This window comes from Alternaria ethzedia, assembly GCF_023757985.1.
Source record: "Alternaria ethzedia strain BMP 0044 chromosome Unknown scaffold_57, whole genome shotgun sequence".
NCBI lineage: Eukaryota > Fungi > Ascomycota > Dothideomycetes > Pleosporales > Pleosporaceae > Alternaria > Alternaria ethzedia.
In genome coordinates, this window is record NW_026056250.1 from 34,499 (window position 1) to 59,315 (window position 24,817).

The 24,817-nt window shown below is 53.5% G+C and overlaps 11 protein-coding genes across 11 annotated transcripts; 8 read left to right on the plus strand and 3 right to left on the minus strand.

The window, feature by feature from the left end:
- Positions 1 to 595: 595 nt before the first annotated feature.
- J4E87_010813 (uncharacterized protein) lies at positions 596 to 2,681 on the plus strand (the record flags this gene model as incomplete). The annotated part of the gene is made up of 2 exons (XM_049382384.1): positions 596 to 943; positions 990 to 2,681. 2 exons carry the CDS (start codon positions 596 to 598, stop codon positions 2,679 to 2,681), a joined length of 2,040 nt encoding a protein of 679 aa, XP_049227863.1.
- A 313-nt stretch (positions 2,682 to 2,994) lies between these two features.
- J4E87_010814 (uncharacterized protein) lies at positions 2,995 to 4,543 on the minus strand (the record flags this gene model as incomplete). The annotated part of the gene is made up of 3 exons (XM_049382385.1): positions 2,995 to 3,323; positions 3,374 to 4,222; positions 4,273 to 4,543. 3 exons carry the CDS (start codon positions 4,541 to 4,543, stop codon positions 2,995 to 2,997), a joined length of 1,449 nt encoding a protein of 482 aa, XP_049227864.1.
- A 686-nt stretch (positions 4,544 to 5,229) lies between these two features.
- Positions 5,230 to 5,863, plus strand: J4E87_010815 (uncharacterized protein; the record flags this gene model as incomplete). The annotated part of the gene is made up of 2 exons (XM_049382386.1): positions 5,230 to 5,671; positions 5,736 to 5,863. 2 exons carry the CDS (start codon positions 5,230 to 5,232, stop codon positions 5,861 to 5,863), a joined length of 570 nt encoding a protein of 189 aa, XP_049227865.1.
- A 262-nt stretch (positions 5,864 to 6,125) lies between these two features.
- On the minus strand, positions 6,126 to 8,211 carry J4E87_010816 (uncharacterized protein; the record flags this gene model as incomplete). The annotated part of the gene is made up of 2 exons (XM_049382387.1): positions 6,126 to 7,681; positions 7,731 to 8,211. 2 exons carry the CDS (start codon positions 8,209 to 8,211, stop codon positions 6,126 to 6,128), a joined length of 2,037 nt encoding a protein of 678 aa, XP_049227866.1.
- Positions 8,212 to 8,690: 479 nt separating this feature from the next.
- ANB1 (translation initiation factor eIF5A) lies at positions 8,691 to 9,234 on the plus strand (the record flags this gene model as incomplete). The annotated part of the gene is made up of 4 exons (XM_049382388.1): positions 8,691 to 8,696; positions 8,723 to 8,932; positions 8,985 to 9,117; positions 9,170 to 9,234. The coding sequence occupies 4 exons, from the start codon at positions 8,691 to 8,693 to the stop codon at positions 9,232 to 9,234; spliced, it is 414 nt and encodes a 137-aa protein (XP_049227867.1).
- A 516-nt stretch (positions 9,235 to 9,750) lies between these two features.
- Positions 9,751 to 11,355, plus strand: J4E87_010818 (uncharacterized protein; the record flags this gene model as incomplete). Its single annotated transcript, XM_049382389.1, has 1 exon — positions 9,751 to 11,355. One exon carries the CDS (start codon positions 9,751 to 9,753, stop codon positions 11,353 to 11,355), a length of 1,605 nt encoding a protein of 534 aa, XP_049227868.1.
- A 1,952-nt stretch (positions 11,356 to 13,307) lies between these two features.
- J4E87_010819 (uncharacterized protein) lies at positions 13,308 to 14,958 on the minus strand (the record flags this gene model as incomplete). The annotated part of the gene is made up of 2 exons (XM_049382390.1): positions 13,308 to 13,337; positions 13,414 to 14,958. The coding sequence occupies 2 exons, from the start codon at positions 14,956 to 14,958 to the stop codon at positions 13,308 to 13,310; spliced, it is 1,575 nt and encodes a 524-aa protein (XP_049227869.1).
- A 1,448-nt stretch (positions 14,959 to 16,406) lies between these two features.
- On the plus strand, positions 16,407 to 17,646 carry J4E87_010820 (uncharacterized protein; the record flags this gene model as incomplete). The annotated part of the gene is made up of 2 exons (XM_049382391.1): positions 16,407 to 16,699; positions 16,749 to 17,646. 2 exons carry the CDS (start codon positions 16,407 to 16,409, stop codon positions 17,644 to 17,646), a joined length of 1,191 nt encoding a protein of 396 aa, XP_049227870.1.
- Positions 17,647 to 18,004: 358 nt separating this feature from the next.
- On the plus strand, positions 18,005 to 18,988 carry J4E87_010821 (uncharacterized protein; the record flags this gene model as incomplete). Its single annotated transcript, XM_049382392.1, has 1 exon — positions 18,005 to 18,988. One exon carries the CDS (start codon positions 18,005 to 18,007, stop codon positions 18,986 to 18,988), a length of 984 nt encoding a protein of 327 aa, XP_049227871.1.
- Positions 18,989 to 19,729: 741 nt separating this feature from the next.
- ACU8 (Acetyl-CoA hydrolase) lies at positions 19,730 to 21,731 on the plus strand (the record flags this gene model as incomplete). The annotated part of the gene is made up of 4 exons (XM_049382393.1): positions 19,730 to 19,872; positions 20,183 to 20,425; positions 20,481 to 20,964; positions 21,015 to 21,731. The coding sequence occupies 4 exons, from the start codon at positions 19,730 to 19,732 to the stop codon at positions 21,729 to 21,731; spliced, it is 1,587 nt and encodes a 528-aa protein (XP_049227872.1).
- A 997-nt stretch (positions 21,732 to 22,728) lies between these two features.
- Positions 22,729 to 24,131, plus strand: J4E87_010823 (uncharacterized protein; the record flags this gene model as incomplete). Its single annotated transcript, XM_049382394.1, has 3 exons — positions 22,729 to 23,277; positions 23,329 to 23,596; positions 23,644 to 24,131. The coding sequence occupies 3 exons, from the start codon at positions 22,729 to 22,731 to the stop codon at positions 24,129 to 24,131; spliced, it is 1,305 nt and encodes a 434-aa protein (XP_049227873.1).
- Between the last annotated feature and the right edge of the window lie 686 nt (positions 24,132 to 24,817).

Consider the following 24,817-nt stretch of genomic DNA (forward strand, 5'->3'; position numbering starts at 1 on the left):
CACGAGGAACTTCGAGATGACTAAGGTCCACCGAACAGGACGCTCCCGAGGTCAATGGCATCCATCCTTGGACCCATGCAACGCCGCGACCATCAGATCTACACTAGAATCATGAGGAGCGAAAGCAAGTCCGATTCAATGCTTCGTGTCTACCATGATATGATCACGGCGTTGTTGGGCCTCTCCTCCGCCCAACGTGCCGCCCAAACCACCGACAAAGCAAACCTGACCACAATTCCTTGCTGCAACTCATTGGGCCCCCACATGTTCCTGGCTAATACAGGTTTCAGCCGCTCGTGGCTGCGACTAGTCAATGCCTAAACCCGTCCCATCCGTGCTTCCTCACGTCATGAGCCGTTCTGGATCTACATTGGTCGATATTGATTGTTGTCATGACAACCCCATATTTACATACATATCACCCCAGGTCCCCGCGTGGGCCCATGTCAGCTATCAACCAGCATTTGCATCTCTTTGCTAATAAGCGAGAAGACGTCTCTCACCTTCTGTTCTGACGGTCGTGTGCAGCAGAACTTCCTTCCTTCGTTACTTCTCGCTCTCCATCGCAACAATGGCAGGCCGCTGGCAGCCCCATATGTACGCAGCGTCGAGGGATTCGATGATTGACACCGACCCCACCCGGTCGACGTTCAATCCAAAGGCTGTCACCATGGCTAGTCGCATGCCTCCTCCACCACCGAAGAAGAAGCAGGAAGGTCCTTACATCGACTTCAACAAGCACCCGGACAGCTACCTCATCCTTCCGTATGGTAACACACACGCGAAGGAAATGAGCCCGAAGACGAAAGTCTTCATCGACATTGCGCGATGGATCCAGTTCAGTCTGAAGATCCTCACTCTGCTTGGCGCAATTGGCATCATGCTGTGCGGTATCTTCATTCGAGGTGCGCAAGATACAGAGGGCTACATTTTGAGGATACCGGTATGCACAACTCAGTCAACATTTAAAACTTCGCTAACACAAACAGCCCGGTGTGGACCTCATCGTTTGTCTATACGCGATATACCATCTAGTCCGTAATCCCAAGACGCGACCAGCCGGAAGCTCCGCCAGCTACCACTTCTTTGCTCTCGTTACCGACGCCGGCTTTATCCCGTTCTACGTCTTCACCGTACTCATGGCTCGTCGCAACTCCGATATGGATGCCGGAACACTTGGGCGGTGGCGCACCATGTTCCCTACAGACAATGAGACAAACATAGTCCTGTTGACAACATGGATCACCGCAATTGCTACCGGCGGCCTCCACGTCCTCTCAACCGCCATTGATCTGTACTTGGCTATCCTCTTCAGGAAGATCTCAAAGCTGCCACCGGACATGAACCCGCTTGAGGACAACCTGACTTCGCGCAGAAAGACCAAGCACAAGCACAAGAACTCTTCAATCTCAGCCATTACACCTCTTACGTCGGACCAAGAGAAGAGATTCAGTGACCAGAGTACCATTGCTGGAGATCGCCGCGATTCTAAGACTCCTTCGTACATCTACAGCGATGTTCCTAGCCCTACCAAGAACCAGGTCGCGTTCATGCACACGCGAACAGACTCGGAAACTACGTATTCGCCTCATACACCTGCTTCAGCTCGCCAATCCAGGGAGCGGTTCTCCATGTACTCTCAGCCTCCCTCCGCGTACCAGTCCCGCAAAGAACTCAACCACCGTGACGATCTGCTCAACGATGAGGAAGACGATCAGACATTGGCTCAACGCAAGTCTATGCTCTCTCAGCAAGCAAACATCAAACGACACTCGCGTACCGGATCCCACGTTACCTCGTCCTCCTCGAAGGAATCCTTCCACACTCCTCCCGGAACCGCACGCTCTTCCAAACAAGAAGCGACTGGTGATCTCTCTCTCCAGCGTAACTCTCAGCAAAGTCTCAAGAACGACAACTGGTTCGTGCATCCTGACGAGGAAGACGAGCACCACGACCACTACCCAGCGCCCAAGCAGACAATGTTCCCCTCCAACGCCAACAACGGCTACAACACAGTCTCACCCTACGACGACGTCTCCGACTACGACGAAGAGCCCGAGGCACCCGAACCTCTACGCATGAACCCCCTCAGCCAAAACCCGCCATCTCCCCCCGGCACAGCCACCTTCTACGACCCTTACAAAGCCACCTCCCCTCCCCCACCCAGCCTCCAGCGCACCAAGACCACAACCTCCATCTCCACCGAAAAGACGTTCGACCGGTCGCACTCCCGCTCCGGCACCCCGAAATCGCGGTACTACGGCAACCTCCAAGCCGCGACCGAAGGCGTGCGCAGCGCCTCCAACTCTCCCTCCCCAACAAAAGGCTCCTTCCGCCAACAACCCAACCACTTCCCCAGCGCCACAAAACAATACGCCGTCAACACTCCTCCACCCGTCCCCACGCACAACAACGTGGCCGGCTCGCCGTTCACGCTGCACAAGAAGAGTTACACGAGTATCAAGCGCACGGGCGAGGCGAACTACACACCCAAGCAGGGCCAGTCGCCGCGCGTCGTCAGCCGCTCCGGTGTCGATTACATCAACCCGTATGAGTTTGATGAGTCGGATCTGGGTACGCCAGGTCGCAGGAGAGATGTTAGTGGGAAGATTGCCGAGGAGGGGAGAGGAGGTGGGTGGAGTGGGATGACGCAGAGGAAGGTTAGTGGTGTTGCTTATTAGGTTTTTTGTGTTCTTTTCTACTAGGGGGGCGTTTGATGGTATCTAGGTTCAAGGGTTTTTCTTGTGACGATGTTCTATACACATGATGTGGTTTGTCCATTTTTCTTTGGGGGGCAACGATATTGGGTTGGGACTTGGGGGGTTAGCATGACTACATAGCACGTTCTGGATGACTGGAAATGACGATATGGGATCTGTCTGCTGCATGAAACTGAGTTGTATCCTTCTGATATTTTGTTGTGATGTGTTTCTACAGACTCGATGCGAAATTGCGCGGCCGTCTCTGCTGTAGTATAACATGAAGCGCAGCTCTTCAGGCTGTACTGTCGACATCATACTCGACATCAGTCCTAATAACATACTTCGCACCCTCAACAACCCCCGTGCCTTCGTGAAGTAGCGCTCCTTGCGCCTCGCCATGTGGAAATACCGCGACACTGCCCATGATAGGCTTTACAGGGTAAGCATTGATGACACCCTCTTTAACACTAGGAACGAAGAAAGTCGTCTCCCCACCCTTGAACTCGTCGTTGAGGTAGATAAGGAAGGTGAAGAGAGAAGACTGGCGCGCATCGGCTGGCGAGGCATCGTACTTGTAAGCATCGGTGACGGGATCGATACCTGAAGGTGGCCAAGCGCCATCTGCCAGAGTTAGCATATGGATCATTTTAGTTTGTTCAGAATCTACAAACCGATATGCATACGATACTCAGCACCAGGCACGTATCTGTATACTCTGAAGCGTCGGTTGATACCGCGCACTTTCTTGCCAGCCACGCTGTCCGGTACAAAGGCCTTTACTCTTTCCCAGAGCTTGTCGTGGAATGCTTGGTCGACGATCCAGTAGAAGTTGTGGGCTAGCACACTAGTGTCTTCACCTTGCGGTCGCATCGGCGCATCGGGGATGAACTCTATAGTTTCGCCGGCTGCGATGATGGCGGAGCATTCTTCTGGAGAAAGTACGTCCTTGATCAGTCGGAGGTTAGGTACGATTGGGTGCTTGAAGCATTCTGTCTTGGGTCCTTTGCCGAGCAGAACGGCGTCGTCTTGGGAGGCGTAAAGGATTGCAGGGTGAAGGTTCGGTGGTTTGCGCTGCAGACCGGCGGTAGTTTCGATAATGCGGAAGCGGTCCTTGAGGTCGGGGGAGCATGATTTGAAGATGCTCTTGTCTTCAACACTTTTCCGTACTTGACGAGTGGGTTTGCTGGTGCCTCGTAGATCCCATGTGTCTTGTAATGAGATACCTGATGCGATATCTATGCCGTGGCCTGTTGTGTCCGTCGGACCCGTGACTCTTAGTATTGAATCCAGAACCCCGATCAGTTCGTCATTTTGCGCGTTTGTACCGACCACTGTATGACTAGGGACCTGCACGTGGATGGACAGCCCGGAGACTACGTCCAGAGTACGCACCCACCGGCAAAGAGCACCCAGTGTTGGAGTGTCTTTTCTGATGCGCATCTCTGCCAACAAGATGAGGGCTTCTGTGTACTTGGCGTCTGTGAGCGCACCTGATATCCGCGCAGTGAGGTTACTGCCATCTATTCTTACGCTTAGTCTTCGATGTCGAAACCCAAGATATTAGACATACCAGCTGAGTTCAGGCCGGTAGTACATGCTTGACGGAAGTCGTATACAGCAGTCCTCAGGTCTTTGCACGCTTTTGACTTGATTAGTAGTGGATGTGCGGATAGCGTTTGTAATGTCTCAATTGCGACCTCGATCTCTTCAGATGAGATGACCGAATGTACGCTTGCTGGCTCGAGTGGATTCGCATCTTGTGGTGGACTTGGAATGCTGTTCGGGTACTGCTTCTTTGCAGCCTGCAGTTGCGCATTCGCGCTACGTTTCCGCTTGGCCATGCTTGATGATTAATTTTCTAGACGTGAAACTGGACAGCGGAATAGTATCCACCAAGGATGTGTCAGCGATCACCGTGACGGATGTGAAGTAGTCCGTCCTGTACGTGCATGCCGAGGTTTACGGCGGCGAACGTAGAAATTTTGTGGTCTGTGCACTGGACTAGGCGGGGCAATGTTGTGCAGTACCAGTGCGGAAAGGCCCGCTCTCCGGTCTCACCACCTCAGAATACATGCAGGTGCGTCACACTTACATGTCTGAGCCTCAGACTCGATTTCCCTTACGTTCAGCCCGGACCTCGTTCGCTCGATGTCCGACCGAGAGTTCTGACCTTATTCATTGCAAAAGGACTATGTATATCTCGATGCCTACTGTATCCACAGTGGTGCAGTAGACTAGAAGCCCTGAGCCCACACACTCGGCAGTTCAACGGCGCTATGCAGTCTACGGGGTCTGAGACAGGATTATCGGAACGGGGTTAACGACAAACAATGGGCCGACGTACGTGTTATGCGCGGATCGAGGGGTACATTCCAGAATCTCGAGTACCCAGGTATATAGATAACTCGGGCGATCGCCCTTTTCTTTTTCTTCACACATCTATACAAATTTTCGCTCATACATCTATCTGAATATACTCTTACTTTAACACATACCCCCACTTCGACATACATACATACTCACCAAAATGGCTTCCACCTCCTTCTACCAGGCCACCGTGCCCACCTTCAAGGGCATCGCCAACAGCGCTGTTGGCTTCCTCACAGCAGCCAAGGAAGAGCAGGCAAAGAACAGCTCGCTGCCCTCCGACCAGGACCTTCTCAACGCCCAGCTCGGCGACATGCTTCCCCTCCGCATGCAACCCATCCTCGTCGGCAAGTTCCCACTCGATGGCCTCACCACCCTGAAGCTCAACGGATCGGCCGCACCCCCTAACCTGGACCCCTCATCATTCTCGTCCCTCGACGACGTCATCAACTTCTTCAAGCAGTTTGCCGCTGTCTTTGACGCCGTTGACGAGAAGACTTACAACGAGAGCGCTGGAAAGAGCTTCGATGTAACCGTTGCGGGCAAGACTATGACTATGTCTAACTTGGCTGAATACTATAACAGCTTCGTCATTCCCAACAGTTAGTATTACCCTCGATGGAACTACATGTCAAATGTAGAATGTATGCTCACACGGACTTTCAGGCTACTTCCACCTCAACGCCATGTACATGCTATTGAGGAGCAAGGGATTCACTCTTGGCAAGGGCATCTACGTCAAGCCTTTCTTCACCGAGCAGGCAAAGAAGGACTGGGCCCCGTTGATGGGTTAGAGAGCGCCATATGCTGAGCTGCGCTGTGTCTATTTAGCGAAAAGACTCGATAATCAAAGAGCACGCATTAGATATAAATGAAATGAATGACATCACATCAATCTATTCGACAGAGGGCAACTAGACCTGCCTGCACCTATTAGTTTTCTTGCTCGTATGGGAGTGAGTGTCTAATATATGAATGAGTACACAGAACAGAAGACATTGCCAGAATGCCCATCAACCTGCAGTGCTGATGTTCGTTGATTCTTTCTCAGCTACTTTATTTGTCGAAAGCATCTCTCAGCTTCTCAAAGTGCGCCCTCATCTCCTCCCAAAGCTTTCCTTCAACATCTGCTAAAATCGTACACACCAAGCTATAGTTGTTACACAAGAACCTTTCCCTCTTCCGTGCATCGCTGATACCCTTGCTCAGCTTGGTGAGGTAGGCTTCATACTCGCTCCTCAGTCTGGCCACCGATACACTGACTGGCTCATCGTCGCCTGCTTCCGAAGAGAGTGCCAGGATGCCTTGAAGCAGGTTTGCAAACTTTTGTGTAAGAGGTGTTGGCGCTGTGGAGGTAGCGGTGGAAGAGCTTGAGCCAAGTAGCGCCGCACCGGTCGAAGGCCGGCCGGGTAGAGATGAAGTGACTTTCTGGAGTGAGGTGCAATGCATGTCCAGAACCTGCTGGAACCGTGGCCAGAGTAGCATATTGGTTGCGTTAATATAGCCTTCCACCGTCGGCACCTTCCTACGTTGTAGTTCGAATGCGAAGTGCTGGTTAAGTCGTACGCACAGCAGTATACCAAGCGTGTCTGTTGTTGCTTCCACGAGCGACTTTGTAACCGCTTGACCGACTGCTAGCGTAGGCTCGAAGATGGAGTTGAAGGTTCGTGAAATGGCGTGGAAGTTCTGTGATGGGGCGAAGTATGTAGATATAAACGTGTACTCAAAACATGCGTTGTCGACGAGTGCGAGGTTGAAGCTGCGGAAAGGGACTTCGAGGTAATGCGGCGACTTCTCGTCCTCGGCAACGTTCGCTGGCAAGGCATTGACAGAGGAGCTCTTCAGTGCGTCGCGACGTCGTCCGAGAGAGAAAGCGTCGTATGCAACTGGTGCGTTTCGAGACTGACCGAGCAGAGTTCCAGCTCTTCTCGCACTGGGATCTTCGCCCAGAACATCGTACCTGTCCATAGCATGTACTTTGATCTTTTCGAGCGCAGTTCGATAGCGGCTGAAGTGGTTGAGGTAGTACCACCGCATGGTATACACGTATGCCTGCGCTATCTGTTGCGCAAGCTCTGCTTGGTGTTTCGCGAGGAAAGAATACAAGTCTTTGTATTTTAGGAATGCTTGCTGTTGGATGATCTGCGCATTGATGGAAGGTGAACGGATGGCCTTGATCTGGGCGACTATGTAGTCTCGTATTCGTTCAACGGCGCGATTTATGAGATCGTCCAGCAGGGGCTTGACGTCCTTTATGGCCATCAAGTCTGGATGTTCTTTGGCCTTGTCGTTGACTGTCTTGGACCGTTTCTCGACTTCTGCAAGGGCGCGCACGAAGCCGTCATCGACCGGACCTTCAGCGATCTTGCGCACCACAGCTGGTGATATGCTGATGTCTTCGACCGCCGGTCCCAGGAGCTTCTCCACCACTTTTCGGTTTTCCAGTTTGGTGTTCAAAGCAATGGACCGGTTCTGGAGAGATTCTATCTCTGCAGACACAGCCTCGAGATCCGACTGGAAGTTTGTCAGGTTTGCTTCCACCGACTTGAGCACCTCATCGCACGCCAATATCGACTTGTGAAGGTCCTCAAACTTGTCTTTGTCTTTGTCATCTGCAAGCACAATGAGCAAAGACCTGGGACTCTGAGCATAAAAACATACATTCTTCGACTGACTGCGCGCTATATGTATGTACAGAAGTGGGCTGCTGTCGCTCTGCAGTCTTCGCCGCAGCGAAATCGTGCAAGCTCAGGTCCCCGAAATCAATCTCCTCCTCTACCACTTCAGGCTTCTCCGATATATGCGTCGAGTCTTCCCCGTTCGTGGCAGGCGAGTTGCGCGGCGGTCCTCCCATAATCGACTCTAGCACGTGTACGGGATCTGGCACGTTGGGCGGAACACCCCCTGTCTGGCGCCTACGTGGCCCGCCATTTGGCATGCGCGCGGATAGAGGCAGGCTCGCAGTCGAAGCATTGGGCGATATGAGGGGCGTCAGCGAAGACGATCGCGGATTCAGCCCCGGCCTCACGGGTTGCGCGGGTGCTGGATAGCCCCTTCGGGGAGCGGGCGAGTACGAGTCGCGTCGTGGAGGCGGCGTGCCGGTGGGCGTCGAGTACGAAGAGAGCCTATCTAGACCCCACATGATGCCTACTGGGTCGCAATCAGTTCAAGGGTGCATGCTAAGAATCAAACACGGATAGCGAGCTCTGAGGGCAGCTGTAGAGCACCTCGATTCACATAGCAGGCCCGGCGATTGTTTAATCCGCGAGCTAGACAGGGATCCGCTAGCGCCACCTTCCCCTCCGCGCCTGCCCAATTTTGCCCACGCAAAAGACTTCTCTCTCCATCTCCATTTAAGGACACTGCCCACCCCACTGCCCTTCGCCCAGCAGCCCGAACTCAGCCTCTCCTCCCCGTCGCATCCAACTCTCATTCATCACCATGGCGGACAACAACGACGCGCAGGTACGTCCCTCGGAATCCAGCCCCGCATGTGCTCTTACCCCACCCTTCGGAGCACTGTCGCCAGCTGCGCTCCAGCTTCGCACCCTCATGCGCCGCCCTCTTGCGCCCAGTACTGACGCCGTAAATTATAGCATGAGCACACCTTCGACTCCGCCGATGCGGGTGCCTCCACCACCTACCCCATGCAGTGCTCTGCCTTGAGGAAGAACGGCTTCGTCTGCATCAAGAACCGCCCCTGCAAGATCGTCGAGATGACCACCTCCAAGACCGGAAAGCACGGCCACGCCAAGGTCCATCTGGTCGCCATCGACATCTTCACCAGCAAGAAGCTCGAAGATCTCTGCCCCTCCACCCACAACATGGACGTTCCCAACGTCACCCGTCGCGAGTACCAGCTCGTAAGTGGCCCATGAGGCTCCAATGCGAAGCCTGAGCTAACACGCGAACTAGCTCGACGTTACTGACGACGGTTTCCTCTCCCTCATGTCCGACGACGGCTCCACCAAGGACGACGTCAAGATCCCCGATGGTGAAGTTGGTGACAAGATCAACAAGATGTTCACCGAGGACGGAAAGGACACCAGTAAGTTACACTCGGAATAGGCGATTTTTGGGTCTTACTGACATACCACCAGACGTCATTATCCTTACCGCTATGGGTGAGGAGGCCTGCATCGACGCCAAGGAGGCTCCCAAATAAGCGCATCGCTCAATACGTAGACTGTTTGGCAGGAAGCAAGGCGCAGACTGCAGACAGATTACAAACGGGGCTGCAACACTCTTTGCATATTGCGTGCAAAGTTGTAGCTCCGCGGCAAACGTAGCATTCTCCCGTGCGATTTGCACTAGGCGACCAATGCACGAGGTTCTTCGGATGGTTTTTGGTTCTTTGCATTGCCATGTCTGGGAAACGTATTACGATGCACTTCCCTCTTTAGATATATCCCTTACGCTTCTGGCAATGAATAAAAGGTGATGACTTTACGGCAAATGTCGCGTCTCTCATTGGTAGAAAATTCGTGTGACTGGTTGCCGGATCCGCGCTAGTCGCCCGCGAACTTGGATCTCGTGTATCCTGGACAACAATTATCCATGGATCACATGTGACGCAGCACTCAAACGCACTTGTTCTCACTTGCAGCCTCGTTACCTTGAAATATCTGCATCCACTCTTTCCATATACAGGTACACCGCCAAATCCAATTAGGCCTCGTTTATGTCGACTAAAGGCCCCGTTTGTGGCGTCGAAAACTGCCGATCTAGACGTTACGAAGAAGGCGAAGACGGCTTCTTGTATTGTCAGAACGGCCACCAACAGGCTGGCTTAGTCCGCGGAGAAGATGACGATGACTACGTAGGGGCTTCCCGAACAGTCACGCGCAAGAAGAAAGAGACGGAGGATGACGCCAAATCCACTGGTAAAATCTACAAGGGCGCCCGAGGTTTTGATTTATACTTGAAATGTCTGCAGCTCGTCCTCCGCCATCAACTTTGGTTCCTCGTCAAGGATCGAGGATTGCCTGTGGAGCTTGAAGCAGTCACACGCGATCTCTGGTCGCTGCGCATTGCTCAACTTGGAGACCGGATCGCGAGTCAGGATGAAGAGTCCTCAGAGTCACAGAGTCAACAGCTTTTCAGCACCATGGAGAGCGAAGATGATGCCACGGACACTGAGAAAGGCCATCTCAGAGATACCAAAGGAAAGAGGAGTATGAGGTTAGCCGCCGCACCCAATCTCAATGATTGTCTAGTCTTGTGCTACCTTGGTATCTTGACACTAAGGCTGCCGTTCACACCAGGCGATGTTTATGCGTGGGTCATTGATGGCAAACTAGCATATCGCAGAGCAATCAAGCTACTGCCACTCGCCATGAGAGATCGACTGTTACCCGCCTACCGTGCTGTTCTTGATCCGAGCGCATCGCTTACTTATACACGATTTTACAAAACGCTCATAGACCTACAAATGAGCTACAGCAAAGACCACGGTATCACTTGGCCGGCTCTGAACGTGCCGCTCCTTCTGTTCCGCTATCTGAAAGAGCTTGCCTTGCCACTGGAGCTGTATGATGCAACAAAACGACTCGGCGACTTGCTCGGCTATGACTTCGCTCCCCACCACGACGGTAAGAAGCGTCTGAGTATACGGCATCTCGCTGAGGCGCAACTAGTGAGCACCCTCGTCATATGCATCAAACTACTATATCCTCTCGACAATGAGAAGCGTTATCCGATTTCATCTTCCGAACCAACAGCGGCGGCGATGAACTGGGAAGTGTGGCGTGAGCAGATGAAGGCGGCGGAGGAAGCCAGGCGAGGAGGCAGGGGACGCTTCACTACCGAGGAGTTGACAAAGGTGCAGGAGAAGGATGTTCTCACAATGGGCCCTGAAGAGATGGATCAGTACCTGGACTTCTACGCCACCGAGTATTTGGATGATGCCGAAATCCAGCGCACGAGGGACGCTGATGACTTCCGACACGCGCTGTACAATATGTTTCCTATCGACACTACAACACATCATCCCCCACAGGAGGCATCCCATACTTTACCATTGAACGAAAAACTGGAGGTGATAAAAGTGGTCCAGGGCGCAATGGAGACAGTTCCAGTGGTAGCCGAGGAGAACACCGAGGTACTTAGGATAGGACAGGCATACCCGATTTGGAAGACGGAAGAAGACATTCCTGATGTAGCAAAGACGCTGTACAGAGAAGCTGCAAAGATCGCAGGGCTATCGATGAACATGCTCATATTAGCAGTCGGTTCCACGGAAGCAAGGGTTGAGCAGTGGAAGAAGGCACAGAAGAGGCAAGCTTGAGGTCGCCACGTGCATGTAATAATATAGATCCAAAGCTTGACTATCACTTGCCAAACACCTGTCTTCTTAGAAATTAATGCACGCTTGATGCGCCGGTTTGGAGTGATGGAAGGCGTCACACGTGAGGGGCGCTTGACGCGCGCTAACGCTTGCCGGCCTAGCATGGGTGTCTGTGCGCGCACACAGTGTGGAATTCGTCTACCACTTCCGCCCTCAACCTCGATACTGAGATCACGGAACACCGCAACACCGCCAAAGATGCAGATCTTCGTGAAGACCCTGACGGGCAAGACCATCACGCTCGAAGGTATATCTCGGCTGCACGAATTGCAATGGGCCGCGCGCTGACTTATTCGCAGTTGAGAGCAGTGACACCATCGGTACGCATACCCCCAATGCCACTCGACGGCAGTACTCCGCACCGCGCCGCATCGCATCGCATCGCCCGCGCTTGCAAAACATGTAGAAGAGGGAGGATAGAAGCTGACAGCGGGCAGACAACGTCAAGTCCAAGATCCAGGACAAGGAGGGCATTCCCCCGGACCAACAGCGCCTGATCTTCGCCGGAAAGCAGCTCGAGGATGGCCGCACTCTGTCCGACTACAACATCCAGAAGGAGTCCACCCTCCACTTGGTCCTCCGTCTCCGTGGTGGTATCATTGAGCCTTCGCTGAAGGCCCTTGCCTCCAAGTACAACTGCGACAAGATGATCTGCCGCAAGTGCTACGCACGCCTACCACCGAGGGCTGTCAACTGCGTACGTCTTGAGAAAATCCCTGTTCCTTGAACCAGGAACGGTTGGGGTATCGGAGTTTGACTAACAACACCACAGCGCAAGAAGAAGTGCGGACACACCAACCAGCTCCGCCCCAAGAAGAAGTTGAAGTAAACTACTCGCCTCTATCGGCGTCTGGCGAAGAGAGCAACGGGGTCGGTGGAAACGAATTGCAACGATTGCATGCGATGGATATGAGGGCTAGATCGCTACTACTTCTTCCACGGCACATGGCATCAATGGCGTGCTTGTCTTGTCTCGCATCTGAGACTTTATGAAGGGAATCAGGCATGTAGAGTGAATCGATCAAATTCAAACACCACCAGCTTCGACTCTATTGTTACCCATACTGCTATGTCGTGTTGCGCATGTTTGACAGTCTTGCAACAGGTCACGTGAGATCGCGTCACGAGCGTATCTATGACGTCACCGATCATACCGCACGGCGTTCAAACGCCAAAAGCCTGGAAACGCACTGATGGATCTGAACTCTTGAACTGTGGTGCTCCATGTCGTATGAGCCCTGAGATTTCGATTCAAGAGGCCATGGCCGTGTGTCACACATGATCACATCAACATGCGATAGTTTTTGGATTTTCGTTGATTTGATCGTAGAAAACATCGGATATACAAGTACACAAATTTTCTCTTGCTCGCATACTAAACACTCGTAGATATGAAATCGAACGTCTTCTCCACCATTGCTGATGATCGTCGCAATAGGTACCGTGATGCCGGGCCGTAGTGCCATTTCAACACCGTTCCACATTCGTCACTCTCACCGTAAACCAAAAGCGCCGCCGAGAATATAGAGCTGACGCCGATCCAACCAATGTTTCGTATCCAGCAGGTAGAAGGAAGTACACATCATCTGCATCCTGGAAAGCAATTGCTCTAGGGCAGATGACCGAACGTGTAAACAAGAAAAGGGTAAAACTCGAAACTCCGAGATACAACGAGGAGCGTGAAAATGGTATCGTAACGCCTCGCTATGCATATAAAAACAGGGTAGAATTCAAGAAGTATAAGTAGTATGCGCGCGGTCGACGGAGGGCTCGGTGGCGAACGTGTACTGTCTGGTGTGGTCGCGGCGGTGATACAAACGCGGAAAGAAACGGGTATAGTTGAAGGGAGTTTGCCATCCGGGATGGCGTGGGTGATGCTAACAGGGGGCTGCTTAGACACGAGGCTTCTTCCAGTAATATTGCTATGAATGATTAGCGATTGATCTCGAGGAAGATATTGATGGACAAAGGGTGTAGGGGCTGGTGAGTGTGACGTACCTTGTGTGTCTTCCTTACAGACCGTAGTCCAGTGCTGCGTGTACCGGCGGTGATTGTTTCACGCCTCATCTGGTTGGTGTCCATCTCGGGGACATAGTAGAACTCGTTCTCAAGCGGCTGGCCAGCGGCATCCTTGCCGGCACGAGGAATCTCACCAACACAAGGAGTGTCGTCTAGGATCCTCTTGAGCTCTTGCCTAGAGAGCTGAGGAAGGGGTGTGGATGCGCCGTTGCCCTCTTCATCCTTGCCATCTGTGCTCTTGATCGCACAAGCCTTCAATTCGGAGGGAAGGTTGCTGTGGATGGCGGAGAGTGGCTGCGAGTGGATGCGAGAGAACGCCAACTGGTTGATGACATGGTTCTTGATGGGCGACTCTTTGAATCGGATAGGCTCGGTAACTCGACGTCTGGGAGACGGTGATAGTAGTGGCCCGCGCATACGGGGGGCGTTGGACTGTGTTGGCGTAGCTGTGTTGAAAGAAGCCATGCCGTTGAGCAAGTTCTGACCGAAGGGTCCGAATGAGTGCACAACAGGGTCGTTCTCTTCGTCGTTGTCGGAGAAGTCGTCGGCAGCGAAGTTGATACTCTCCTTAGGGTCGACGACAGGACGAACTTCATGACTAGACCTGGAGCTTGGGAGAGAGGGGCGGATAAAGGTCTGATCTGCAGACCCTGGGGTCTTGACGCCAGGGCTGTCTACACTTGCATCGGCATCTTCGAACACTTGAACAGGACCGGACTGGGCATTCGAGCTGAGGCCCGCGAAGACGGGAGGGCGGATAGGGCTTTGAGAGACAGGCGAGCGTGGAACGATAGGAGGACTAGAGGCCAAGTTCTCCTGGGTACGCGTACGAGTCGGGGTAGGCATGCCTTCTTCCTCGGATTCCCAGGAGAACTTTGATACAGGGATGGTCGGCCAGGCAATCATGACGCGGGTATCCTGTACATCCAGCATGATGGCCGTCTCGGGGTTCTCTGACATGTAGGTGTCTCCCTTGCTCAGCTCGAAGATGCGTCCCTTGCAGTGGATCTTCGCACCGTTCCATCCCAGACATTCAACCTCGATGTAGCCGTGCGGGTATGGCGGGCTTGGCGCGTGATAGGCAGCTTGGACGTGGACGCGTGAGATGAGGCGGTTGGTGGAGAGCTGGTAGTCCGAAGTGTTGGAGCTTCGACCCATTCTCACGACTTCGCCATCTGCGGGGAGGTCGACGGTGGGCACAGCCCCGAGTGGGGTCCTCTCCGACAGAGCAGAGAAGGTTCGCTCGAAGCCCGGCCGGGCATGGCGGGGCGACGAGGAGAGAATGTTGGTCGACGATGTGGGCTGGGGGGTCGGGTAGTACTTCAGTTGCTTGGGAAAGGTGGGCGAGTCCTCTTCGAACTTGCGTTTCGAGGACGTTGGGCGTGGAAAGGGCGATGAAGAGAATGGCCCGTCTTCGCCGAAGGCCGGAAGAAGCGTTGGGGTGGGCTTCCGAACATGGCCCGACTGCGTCTCTGTCGACTGGATGAGGGAGTGCGGCATCGCCTTGCTGGGTGAAAAGTCCATCTCGTGTGGGGAGCTCCTAAGACGCGGTGCTGCTGGCGTGTCGAGGTCTATGGGGTAAGGTGGACGTGTCTCGAAGGAGACGGACAGGCCGGCGGCTGCAGAAGGAGTGTTGGGAACGCGAAGATTGACACGAGGCGGTATGGGAAAAGAAAGACGTAGGTTAGGAGGAGGAGGCCATGAGGTCAATTGCGAAACTACGGGTCACGAACGCGATCATGGAAGACGTCGCGACACGCGGGTGTGGGTTGGCTAGCGTGATGAAGCTAGGACCGTCTTAAGAACCAGCACCCGAGTTCACCACGCATTCCGCCCTTGCAATACGTCTTTTGTAACATGCTTTCAGATACAAGATGCCCTGCGTGTCTCAGCTAGTCCGATTGCATTCTTTTCCAGGCTTTTGCAGCGCTTCTTCGCTATACATATCCCAAAGTTCAGTCACGTCGGCCACATCCGTTCACCAGCCTCTGTGCACGAGCACAATTATTACGCCTATGACATACGTTCTGTCCTCGGCTGCCACTTTAACTTGGTTTTCTCCGCTCTGCCAGCCCCTCTGCACTGCAGCCAATTCCACATTAATCTGCAATCATTGGTAATATCTACGCGCTGAGACGAAATCTTTCACACTTGCTGCTGCTCTAATGGCATACACGTCGGTTACAGTAAACCTCACGACTGCGTGAAGTAAATTGAATACCCCAAAAGCAATCTACACGCAGGTACTCAACGCGTACCAAGATCCTGATGTACTACGCGTTCTTGGGCAGCGATCGGATAGACCCACAGCCGTACGCCAATATCCAGATACAGGCAAACGTCACGCAGGTGAAAAGAAAAACTTTGTGCAGCAATCGATGCAGCTAACGCGAGAGCAAACACGTTCGTAACCAAAGTGGAGCGGTAGGGCCGACGGACGCGCGACAGTGGTATAGACGCGTCGTGAAAGATGGCCAGGCGAGCGCACGGTGATGGCGTTTCGGCTGGACCGTGTTCGGACTGGCTTCGATCAATCGATAACGAACACTTTTGTCTCGTGTGGGCAATCCAATATAGAGTTGATAATTGCTGCCGCGTCCACGAAACCTTAATGGTCCAGTCCACGATGGGTTGAGCATCTCGCATCCACTTTTCTGTGACGGGCACAAATGACCTCGTGATGATAGCCTGTGTACCCCTATAGCACATTGACGCGCTGCTCATGAAACGGCTGACGGCATGGGGACAAGGACTGAAATTGAAATCCATCGGCTGGTGACATTGCAAGGGTGAATAGCCTGTCGTGTGCTTGAGGATACTGCGACGCGACGATTGGCTCTGAGGAGCCCCGCATTTGACTTCCGGGCTTCGGAGAAACTGTGGCGCCGGCAAAAAGTTCGAAGGGAAAGTTGGACAAGGGTCTAGCCCAGAATTTCCAGCGACCAGCAACATCGCACCATATCACAGCAACAATGGCCAAATCCAAGACCCTTACCAAGAAGGTTGAGAAGGCGCCCGAGGCGCCGCTCACTACCAAAGCCACGAATGGCACGCCCTACCAGCTCGACCCGTCGCAAGTCGAGCGCGCGGCCAAGGCGCTCGTTGCGCACATGAAGAAACACGTCGAGGACAAGAAGGAGGAAGCACCCAAGAAGAGCTTGGCGGCCGATGAGGACGAGGCGGAGGAGGTCGACGAACCCATCTTTCTCAGTCTGGCGACGAAGAAGCAGATTGGCAACACCAAGAGCATGAAGCCTCTGGCAATGTATGTTCGCGCATCGCAGCGCTTGCGCCACACCGCTAACATATACCAGCAAGCTACCCCATCCCATCATTGCAAGCGATGTACGGATATGCATCTTCACCAAAGACCCGCAAAGAGCGTACAAAGACCTCGTCGCATCCGACGCTTTCCCGGCCGCCCTTCGCGGAAAGGTGCAGCGTGTGCTCGGTGTAGACAAGCTGAAGAAGCGATACAAGGCATTCGAGCAGAAGCGCGCGCTTCTTGCCGAGTACGACGTTTTCATGGTCGACGATCGAATCATCAAGATTGTCGCAGAGTGCCTAGGCAAAGTCTTCTACAAGAGCAAGTCAAAGCGCCCGATTCCAATCCGCCTTACTGCTGGCGCATACATCGACAAGAGCGCGAAGAAGGACAAGGATGCGAAAGAGTCCCAGAATGTGGTCGGCACACCGCAAGGTGTAGCAAAGGAGATTGAGTCTGCTCTCAACTCGACCTACCTCAGCATGAGCCCCTCCGCCAACACCTCTATCAAGGTCGCCAACCTCTCCATGACCCCTCAACAGATTACGGAGAACACTGCCGCTGTCGTGTCCGAAGTCGTTAACAAGCACGTCGGCCAAGGCTGGCGCAACATCCGCAGTCTGCACGTCAAAGGTCCCGCGACCAAGGCCCTGCCCATCTGGCTCGCTGACGAACTATGGACTGAGTCTGAGCAAATCCTTGAAGGACCGTACCACAAGGCCATCACAGAGGGCACACCAAAGGGCAAGTCTGCAGAGCGCAAGAGAAAGTGGGATGAGTGGGAGGAGGAGATGCTCGACGATGAAGAGCTCGCTGCGAAGCAGGCCAGGAGAGAGGCCAAGAAGGCTAAGAAGACAGAGAAGAAGAGCTCGATCAGCAAGGAGAAGCGGAAAGCAATGAAGCAAGAGGCACTCCAGTCGGTACAGACACCGTTGATTGCTGGTTAAACAATCCATTACAATCATCATTGCATGGCACGGCGCAATGTGTTGGCGTTCCGGCGTTCAAAAGATCTGTTTGACGAGATGATACTATACCACTGGTCGGCACATAGCAACATAGACTCTGTGCAACTGTTAGAATGTACATTTGCTTTCTATAAATCACGATGACACTGCCTTGCTCATATCATGTTTTTTGCGTGGACGTAAAAGCTATGGAGAGCTATGACCAAGTCCGGCTGTACCTGCCTCGGCTTGATGCTAACGTCATACAACGCCGCGTAGATCAGTGCGCGTCTCATATGCTCCCAGCTTGCGCCTCTCGAGCCTCTCCACCTCTCACTTTCATTCCACCATCGTCAAAATGCTGCACTTACTTCCAATTTCGACGCTCCTACTCGTGACACAGGTCATCGCATCACCACTCGCACGCAGCGATTCCAAGCCCCTCCCACTGCTCATCTGGCATGGTTTAGGCGACAACTATGCCGCAGACGGCCTGCATAGCGTAGGCGACCTCGCAAACGAGACGAATCCCGACACATACGTATACTATATCCGCCTTGATGAAGATGCTGGAAGCGATCGAACAGCCACATTCCTGGGCAATGTCACAGAGCAGATTGCGCAAGTCTGCGACGACATCGCAGAACACGCGGTTTTGAGCAAAGCCCCAGGCCTCAACGCGCTTGGCTTTTCGCAGGGCGGTCAGTTCCTCCGTGGAATGATAGAGCGCTGTGGCGACAGAATCAAAGTCAAGAACCTGGTCACATTTGGTAGCCAACACAACGGCATCGCAAAGTATCAGCTATGTAAAGACGGAGACTGGCTTTGCAAGGGCTACATCGGGTTGCTCAAATCCAACACCTGGGGCGCATGGGTGCAGGGGCACCTGGTGCCAGCGCAGTACTTCAAGGCCACGAACGAAACGACTGGAGAACCCACGGAAGAGTATCTCGAATCCTCCAACTTCATCGCCGACATCAACAACGAGAGGGTGTTGAAGAACGTCACCTACGCGAAGAACCTTGCCGCGCTAGACAACTTCGTCATGTACGTGTTCGAGGACGACACCACTGTCATACCGAAGGAGTCTGGCTGGTTCGCGTACACCAACACTACCAGCAACGAGGTCACGGATCTGAGAGATCGCGACATCTACAAAGAGGATTGGATTGGGCTCAAGAAGCTTGACGAGAAGGGTGGTCTACACTTCAAGACGACCAAGGGCGGACACATGGATCTTGGTGATAAGGTGCTGAAAGATGTCTTCAAGACCTATTTCGCACCAGAGAAGACATTATGGGATGGGATCGTGGATGAGGTTCAAGAGATAATGGAGTTGTAGACTGGGAAATCATATGGCTAGCCCCACTCACGGTAACACGGGCGAGGAGTTGGGTTGGGTTTACATGTATGAATACACACGCAGGTACGACGAGCGATCACAATTTCACAATTTCAGCTCAAATCGGATTTTGGGCACCACGACATGTTGTCTGATGAGCATAGGATCAAATAGCGATCTTATTTCCAGCCGTGCCTGTATTTGATTGTTGTTAAGAACATGTATGTATCATGTACGGTGAACGTCTCTAGGAGGTGTCTTGAGGAAGGTATCCAGGTCGAAAACAACACGAAAAAGTAAGCTATTTCGTACCTTCTACAGCGGATGATCGGGATCGGACGTTTTCTACACAGCGTTGGAAACAACCACGCAAACCAATAATCCTACGACTAGCCCTCCAATCATCGCGCATTCTTGCACGCACCTCCCCTCCCCCGACCGGGGTTTTGCGGCAGACGTCATGTTTGGGTGGGTCATCATGAGCATCAGCCCACAGCAACACTCCACGCCGACGCCGGTCGAAACGAGTCTAGTCTTGGCCTCTCCATGCTTTAAATACTCCAAGTCTCCCCGGAAACTTCAATTGACACGTCTCGCCCATCGCGGCTCCTCTCCACTCTATATTTCTTATTCCACGCCTGCGCTGAGCTTGACGCTCCACGAACAGCTACAAGCTTATCGATAAGCTACTAATCCGATCAAGATCGTCACGGCGGAAGAGAAGAACGGCAGGAAGCAAAGATGTCGGTCTCAGCAGCATTGAAGAGCCGGGTCAGGAGGCCAAGCTATCTCAAGAAGATTGCGAAAGCTGAGGACTTGCTTCACCACTTCCCCAATGGAGCATACATTGGCTGGAGTGGCTTCACGGGTGTCGGATATCCAAAGTAAGCATTTTCATTTCTCTCACGCTACTTTATCGGCCAAGCTATGAGGCTCTTCGGGTACTCAAGGTAGCCCTGACTACGGTGTACGATGTCGGACCTACTTGGTAGTTCGATCTTGGATCCCGAGGTGGAACGGAAGTTTAGGATGTGACGAAAGCCGAGCTATCTCCGGCTCCACAATTCGAGCCGCGCATGGATCAGGTCAAGACGAGCACTCAAGAGCCTTGGCCATGACTCTCGCCATACATGCCTTGATTTGAATGGTCTTTTCTATTGTGTTGGTTGAGATTTTAGACTAACGGCATGGCAGGAAGATCCCTACGGCTATGGCCGACCATGTCGAGAAGAACAATCTCCAGGGTCAGCTGAAGTACAATCTCTTCGTCGGTGCATCGTCAGGTGCGGAGACTGAGAATCGATGGGCACGTCTCAACATGATCGAGCGCCGGTCGCCGCATCAAGTCGGTAAGGAGATCGCCAAGGGTATCAACAACGGCAACATCAACTTCTTCGACAAACATCTGAGTATGTTTCCCGTTGACTTGATGTACGGGTATGTACAAACACGCAGAACTCCACGAAGAGGAAACGGTGCTGATTCCGAGTAGCTTCTACACATTGAACAAGCCCGACAACAAGCTCGATGTGACCATCGTGGAAGCGTCGGCCATTACCGAGGATGGTGGAATCATTCCAGGAGCCAGTGTTGGCGCATCACCCGAACTGATCCAGATGGCCGACAAGATCATTATCGAAGTCAACACCGCAGCTCCCTCGTTCGAAGGCCTACATGACATCACCATGACTGATCTGCCGCCGCGCCGAAAGCCTTACCTCATCATGTCCCCAGAAGATCGCATCGGTACACCGCACATTCCTGTTGACCCAGAGAAGGTTGTGGCTATCGTAGAGAGCGACTACCCCGATCAGACCCAGCCCAACGCCGCCGAGGATGAAACCTCAAGGGCTATTGCTGCGAACTTGATTGAGTTCTTGAAGCACGAGGTCAACCATGGCCGTCTGCCAGAGAACCTCTTGCCTATTCAGTCTGGTATTGGAAACATTGCCAACGCTGTTGTTGGTGGACTTGCCGTATGTTCCCTCCTTTTTGAATGATTGATGCTTCATACTGACAGACACAGTCCGGTGGCGCAAACTTCAAGAACCTCAAGGTATGGACCGAAGTCCTCCAAGACTCCTTCCTGGACCTCTTCGACTCTGGCAACCTAGATTTCGCGACGGCAACTTCGATTCGCTTCTCTCCTGACGGCTTCCACCGCTTCTACGAGAATTGGGATCGCTACGCGCCCAAGCTGCTACTCCGCTCCCAGCAAGTCTCCAACTCTCCCGAGATCATTCGACGTCTCGGTGTCATCGGCATGAACACTCCTGTCGAGGTCGACATCTACGCCCACGCCAACTCAACCTGTGTCATGGGTAGCCGAATGCTCAACGGTCTTGGCGGATCCGCCGACTTCCTTCGCTCTTCCAAATACTCCATCATGCACACGCCCTCATCGCGTCCCACAAAGACCGACCCAACTGGTGTGTCTTGCATCGTACCCATGTGCACGCACATCGACCAGACAGAGCACGACCTCGACGTCATCGTCACGGAGCAAGGTCTCGCTGATGTTCGTGGTCTATCACCCAAGGAGCGTGCCCGCGTCATCATCAAGAAGTGCGCACACCCCGACTACGTACCCATCCTAGAGGACTACTTCAACAAAGCGGAGTTTGAGTGCCTGAGGAAGGGCTGGGGCCATGAGCCGCACCTGCTGTGGAACAGCTTCGATATGCACAGGCATTTGAATGACCACGGCACTATGAGGCTGCCCAAGTGGGACTACAAGAGTTAGGAGAGGGGCATGTAGAGATAGAATATAAGTGTTTGGATGTAGAGAATGTACGCGATCGACTTACTCCAGTAGTAGTCCAGATGAAACATGACAATGTGAAACAGCAGATCAATCAGTTCATACGCGACCAATAACAAGTAAAACGGGATATATGCTTTTTATGGTCCTCGTCGTGTTGTGGACAGACATGCTCCTTCTACACTTTCAACCTCACGACTGCGACCATCGACGCTCTCGTCTATCCTGCACGACACCTTTCTTTCAACAACGGCATGTCGCGTGTTTGACTAGCGCGGCACCGGCGAGCATGTTGCACGCGGCTCGACTATAGGATCGAGCGATGATGCAGGTGGATTGCCTCTTCTGCAACTGGTACCACGGATGCCACCTCAGACGAGAGCATGACGTGGGCGTGGATGTTTGATGCAGGTGTCGAGCCGGAAAACTCTGCTCAGACCAGGCGTTTCCGTGCATATGGCATGGACGCGCTCTTGCCGCGAAAGTCGGAATCGTTCGCTCGTTGGGAAGTGGATTGCCACCGCTAGAGCTACCCGGACGTGGACGCGTCGGCTGGCACCATGTGACTGCGCGGCTCACAAGCGGCTTCAGGCTCTTGCAGATGAGCATGCGCCCGCCTCTGCCCTCTTCCACCACACCGAGACGCGACGCAAGAGCCTCACAGCATCCCTGACATCTGCTGCCACATTCTGCGCGCCCTTTGCGAGCTGTTCCGCGGTGCCCAACAAGGAACTGCTCCCGCCCGTTCGCGCGTCTTCCCGCTATCTCGCGTGCTGCGCACGAACACGGTCCACGGTGCTGCTACGACACGTCTCCGACCATCCAACTCCCACCGAGACCCGCCATTGGGACGTTTGCTACCCTGACATCCTTACCTGCATCTGTATTTTTGGCGCAGCTGCTTCCACTTTGACTGTGAATTGCACTCCCAGCGCGAGTCGCTAGTTGCCTCCTACCCCGCCGCCACGCCCGCGAAACCATGATGCGTAAGTCGCGTTCCCCAAGCCGACTTAATTACCCCGGTACTCACGCTGCCATTGCACCAGCAGAACACGCCCAGGCCACCCACACAGCAACTATTGCTACTGTAAACAACGCAGAGCCCCAGCACTCGCAGGAATCAGTCCAGTCTGCTGTGTCTAGCACCTTCTCGGCACCGGCACTTCCTTCCTCGTCGAGCAACCTCTCCACGGCCACCACTACGGAGACCGACCTCACGACCCCGTCCTCGACCAATGTAGCAGACCAAATTAAACCTACCGAGGCCCCAATGCCGGAATCGTCAAGTCAGAGTACTGGTGGGCAGGTGCGAGCGGCACCACGCATCGATACCGCTGCTGCCAACGCGCTCCAGATCGGTGACGCAGCAGCTGGTCCCATGCCACTGGAGTCCCCCGCAAAGAGCTCCAAGAGGACTGTAGATGGATCTCTCAAGAGCGCCGGGCTAGCGCCTGAAACTCCATCGGCGCCCGCCCATTCACACAAGAGGAACAAGAGCATGGATACACACTCAGGTCGCATTGGAGAGGTGCGTATTATAGCTCCAGGCCAAATTTACAGTCTGCTGACGCGAACGCAGCTATCCGCACAGCTCAAGACGCGCCTTTCCTACGCCATGGTCAAAGTCCAGAACGGCTGGGAGAAGCAGTCGCTCGACGAGCTGGAAGAAAGCCAGTCACAGCGTGGCTCGCCCAACTCTGCTCCTGGGAGGACTGACCATCTAGCTTTCGAATCCCCTGCTACCATCGATCGCCAAAGAAGACCGAGCGGCGTTTCTGACATCTCAGACCAGATGATCATGTCCCCGGCCTCTGATCCAACCCGGTCACTTGCAGGGACTCCAGCCTGTTAGTCGACCCCCAAAACTTACTCTAAACATGCTAACATCTGCCAGCCTACTGGCGACCAGGTACCCGCCCTGCTATGAACGCCGCGGCAAACCTCATATCCATCACTGGCGCACAACACGGCTATGGCCTCGCACCAGCCCCAACCTTCCAGAGTGGGCGAAGACGACGCTCCAGCGTCTCACACGTACCTCCTCCTCTTCTCGGCGCCAGCCAAAGGAAACACTACAGTGATGTAGGAGCGGGTCCACGGTCACCAGCTACCCCTCGAGCAGGCATCCTTCGCATGCCCAGCCAGCAAGCCGAGAAGGACGCCGTCGATACACTCCTCTTCATGAGCAGTCCCAACAACTCACAGCGCTTCCCAGCCGGTGGCCAACCAGCACCAAGTCCACTCCGAGCCGAAGCACCGCAACGACGCGTCATGTTCGAAGCATACCCACCACAAGACAAACGCGCCATGTACCAGCCATCGATGCCCGCACCGCCCCACCACCACCAACACGGACCGTACCCCGCGTACCCAGCGAGATAACAGTAAGAGCGTCTCCGATATGAGAATCCACTCCCCACCCCCTCTTCAACACTATTCTTACGGCTCGACGATCGCATTGCATGGCTGGCGTTGAGATACCCCACTGCACCTATGTTCACATTGTTACTGTCAGCCACCAATCTCCACACCGGACGCATATGTTGTTCATGCCTCGGATGCTTTGGGAGGTTGTATTGATATCGCTTGGCTCCCTTTCTTGTATGAGCTCTGCTCCATTACGCTTGTTTACTTTGGCTCTCTGGCTGTGGCTGTTTTTGGCCTCGAGTAACATTTGTATGTTTGAGCGTGTGGGTATGTTATGAATAGGTATTATGACTGTGTAACGAATAGATGATATATGTATATTTTGATGTGCGGGTTTGTGCGGGTGATGGTGATGGTGATATGTGGGGTGGCGATGTATCGAGTACGGGCAGATGGCACTGATGGGGTCGTTAGAAGAGAGAGTGACGGTAGTGACGCGACTGACATGTGGACGACGTGCGGAGTGCGTGCAGTATGTACATATATGCATCATGTGATGAAGTTGCAGTAAAAATTACTTGTATGGACATTCCAAGTCGTCTGTGAGTCGAAGGCCTTGAGGAAGTTATGAACGGAATATGTCTCATAGTCAATAAGGTCTTCGTTTGCATATGTACGCGGTTCTGCACTTTGAACTTGTC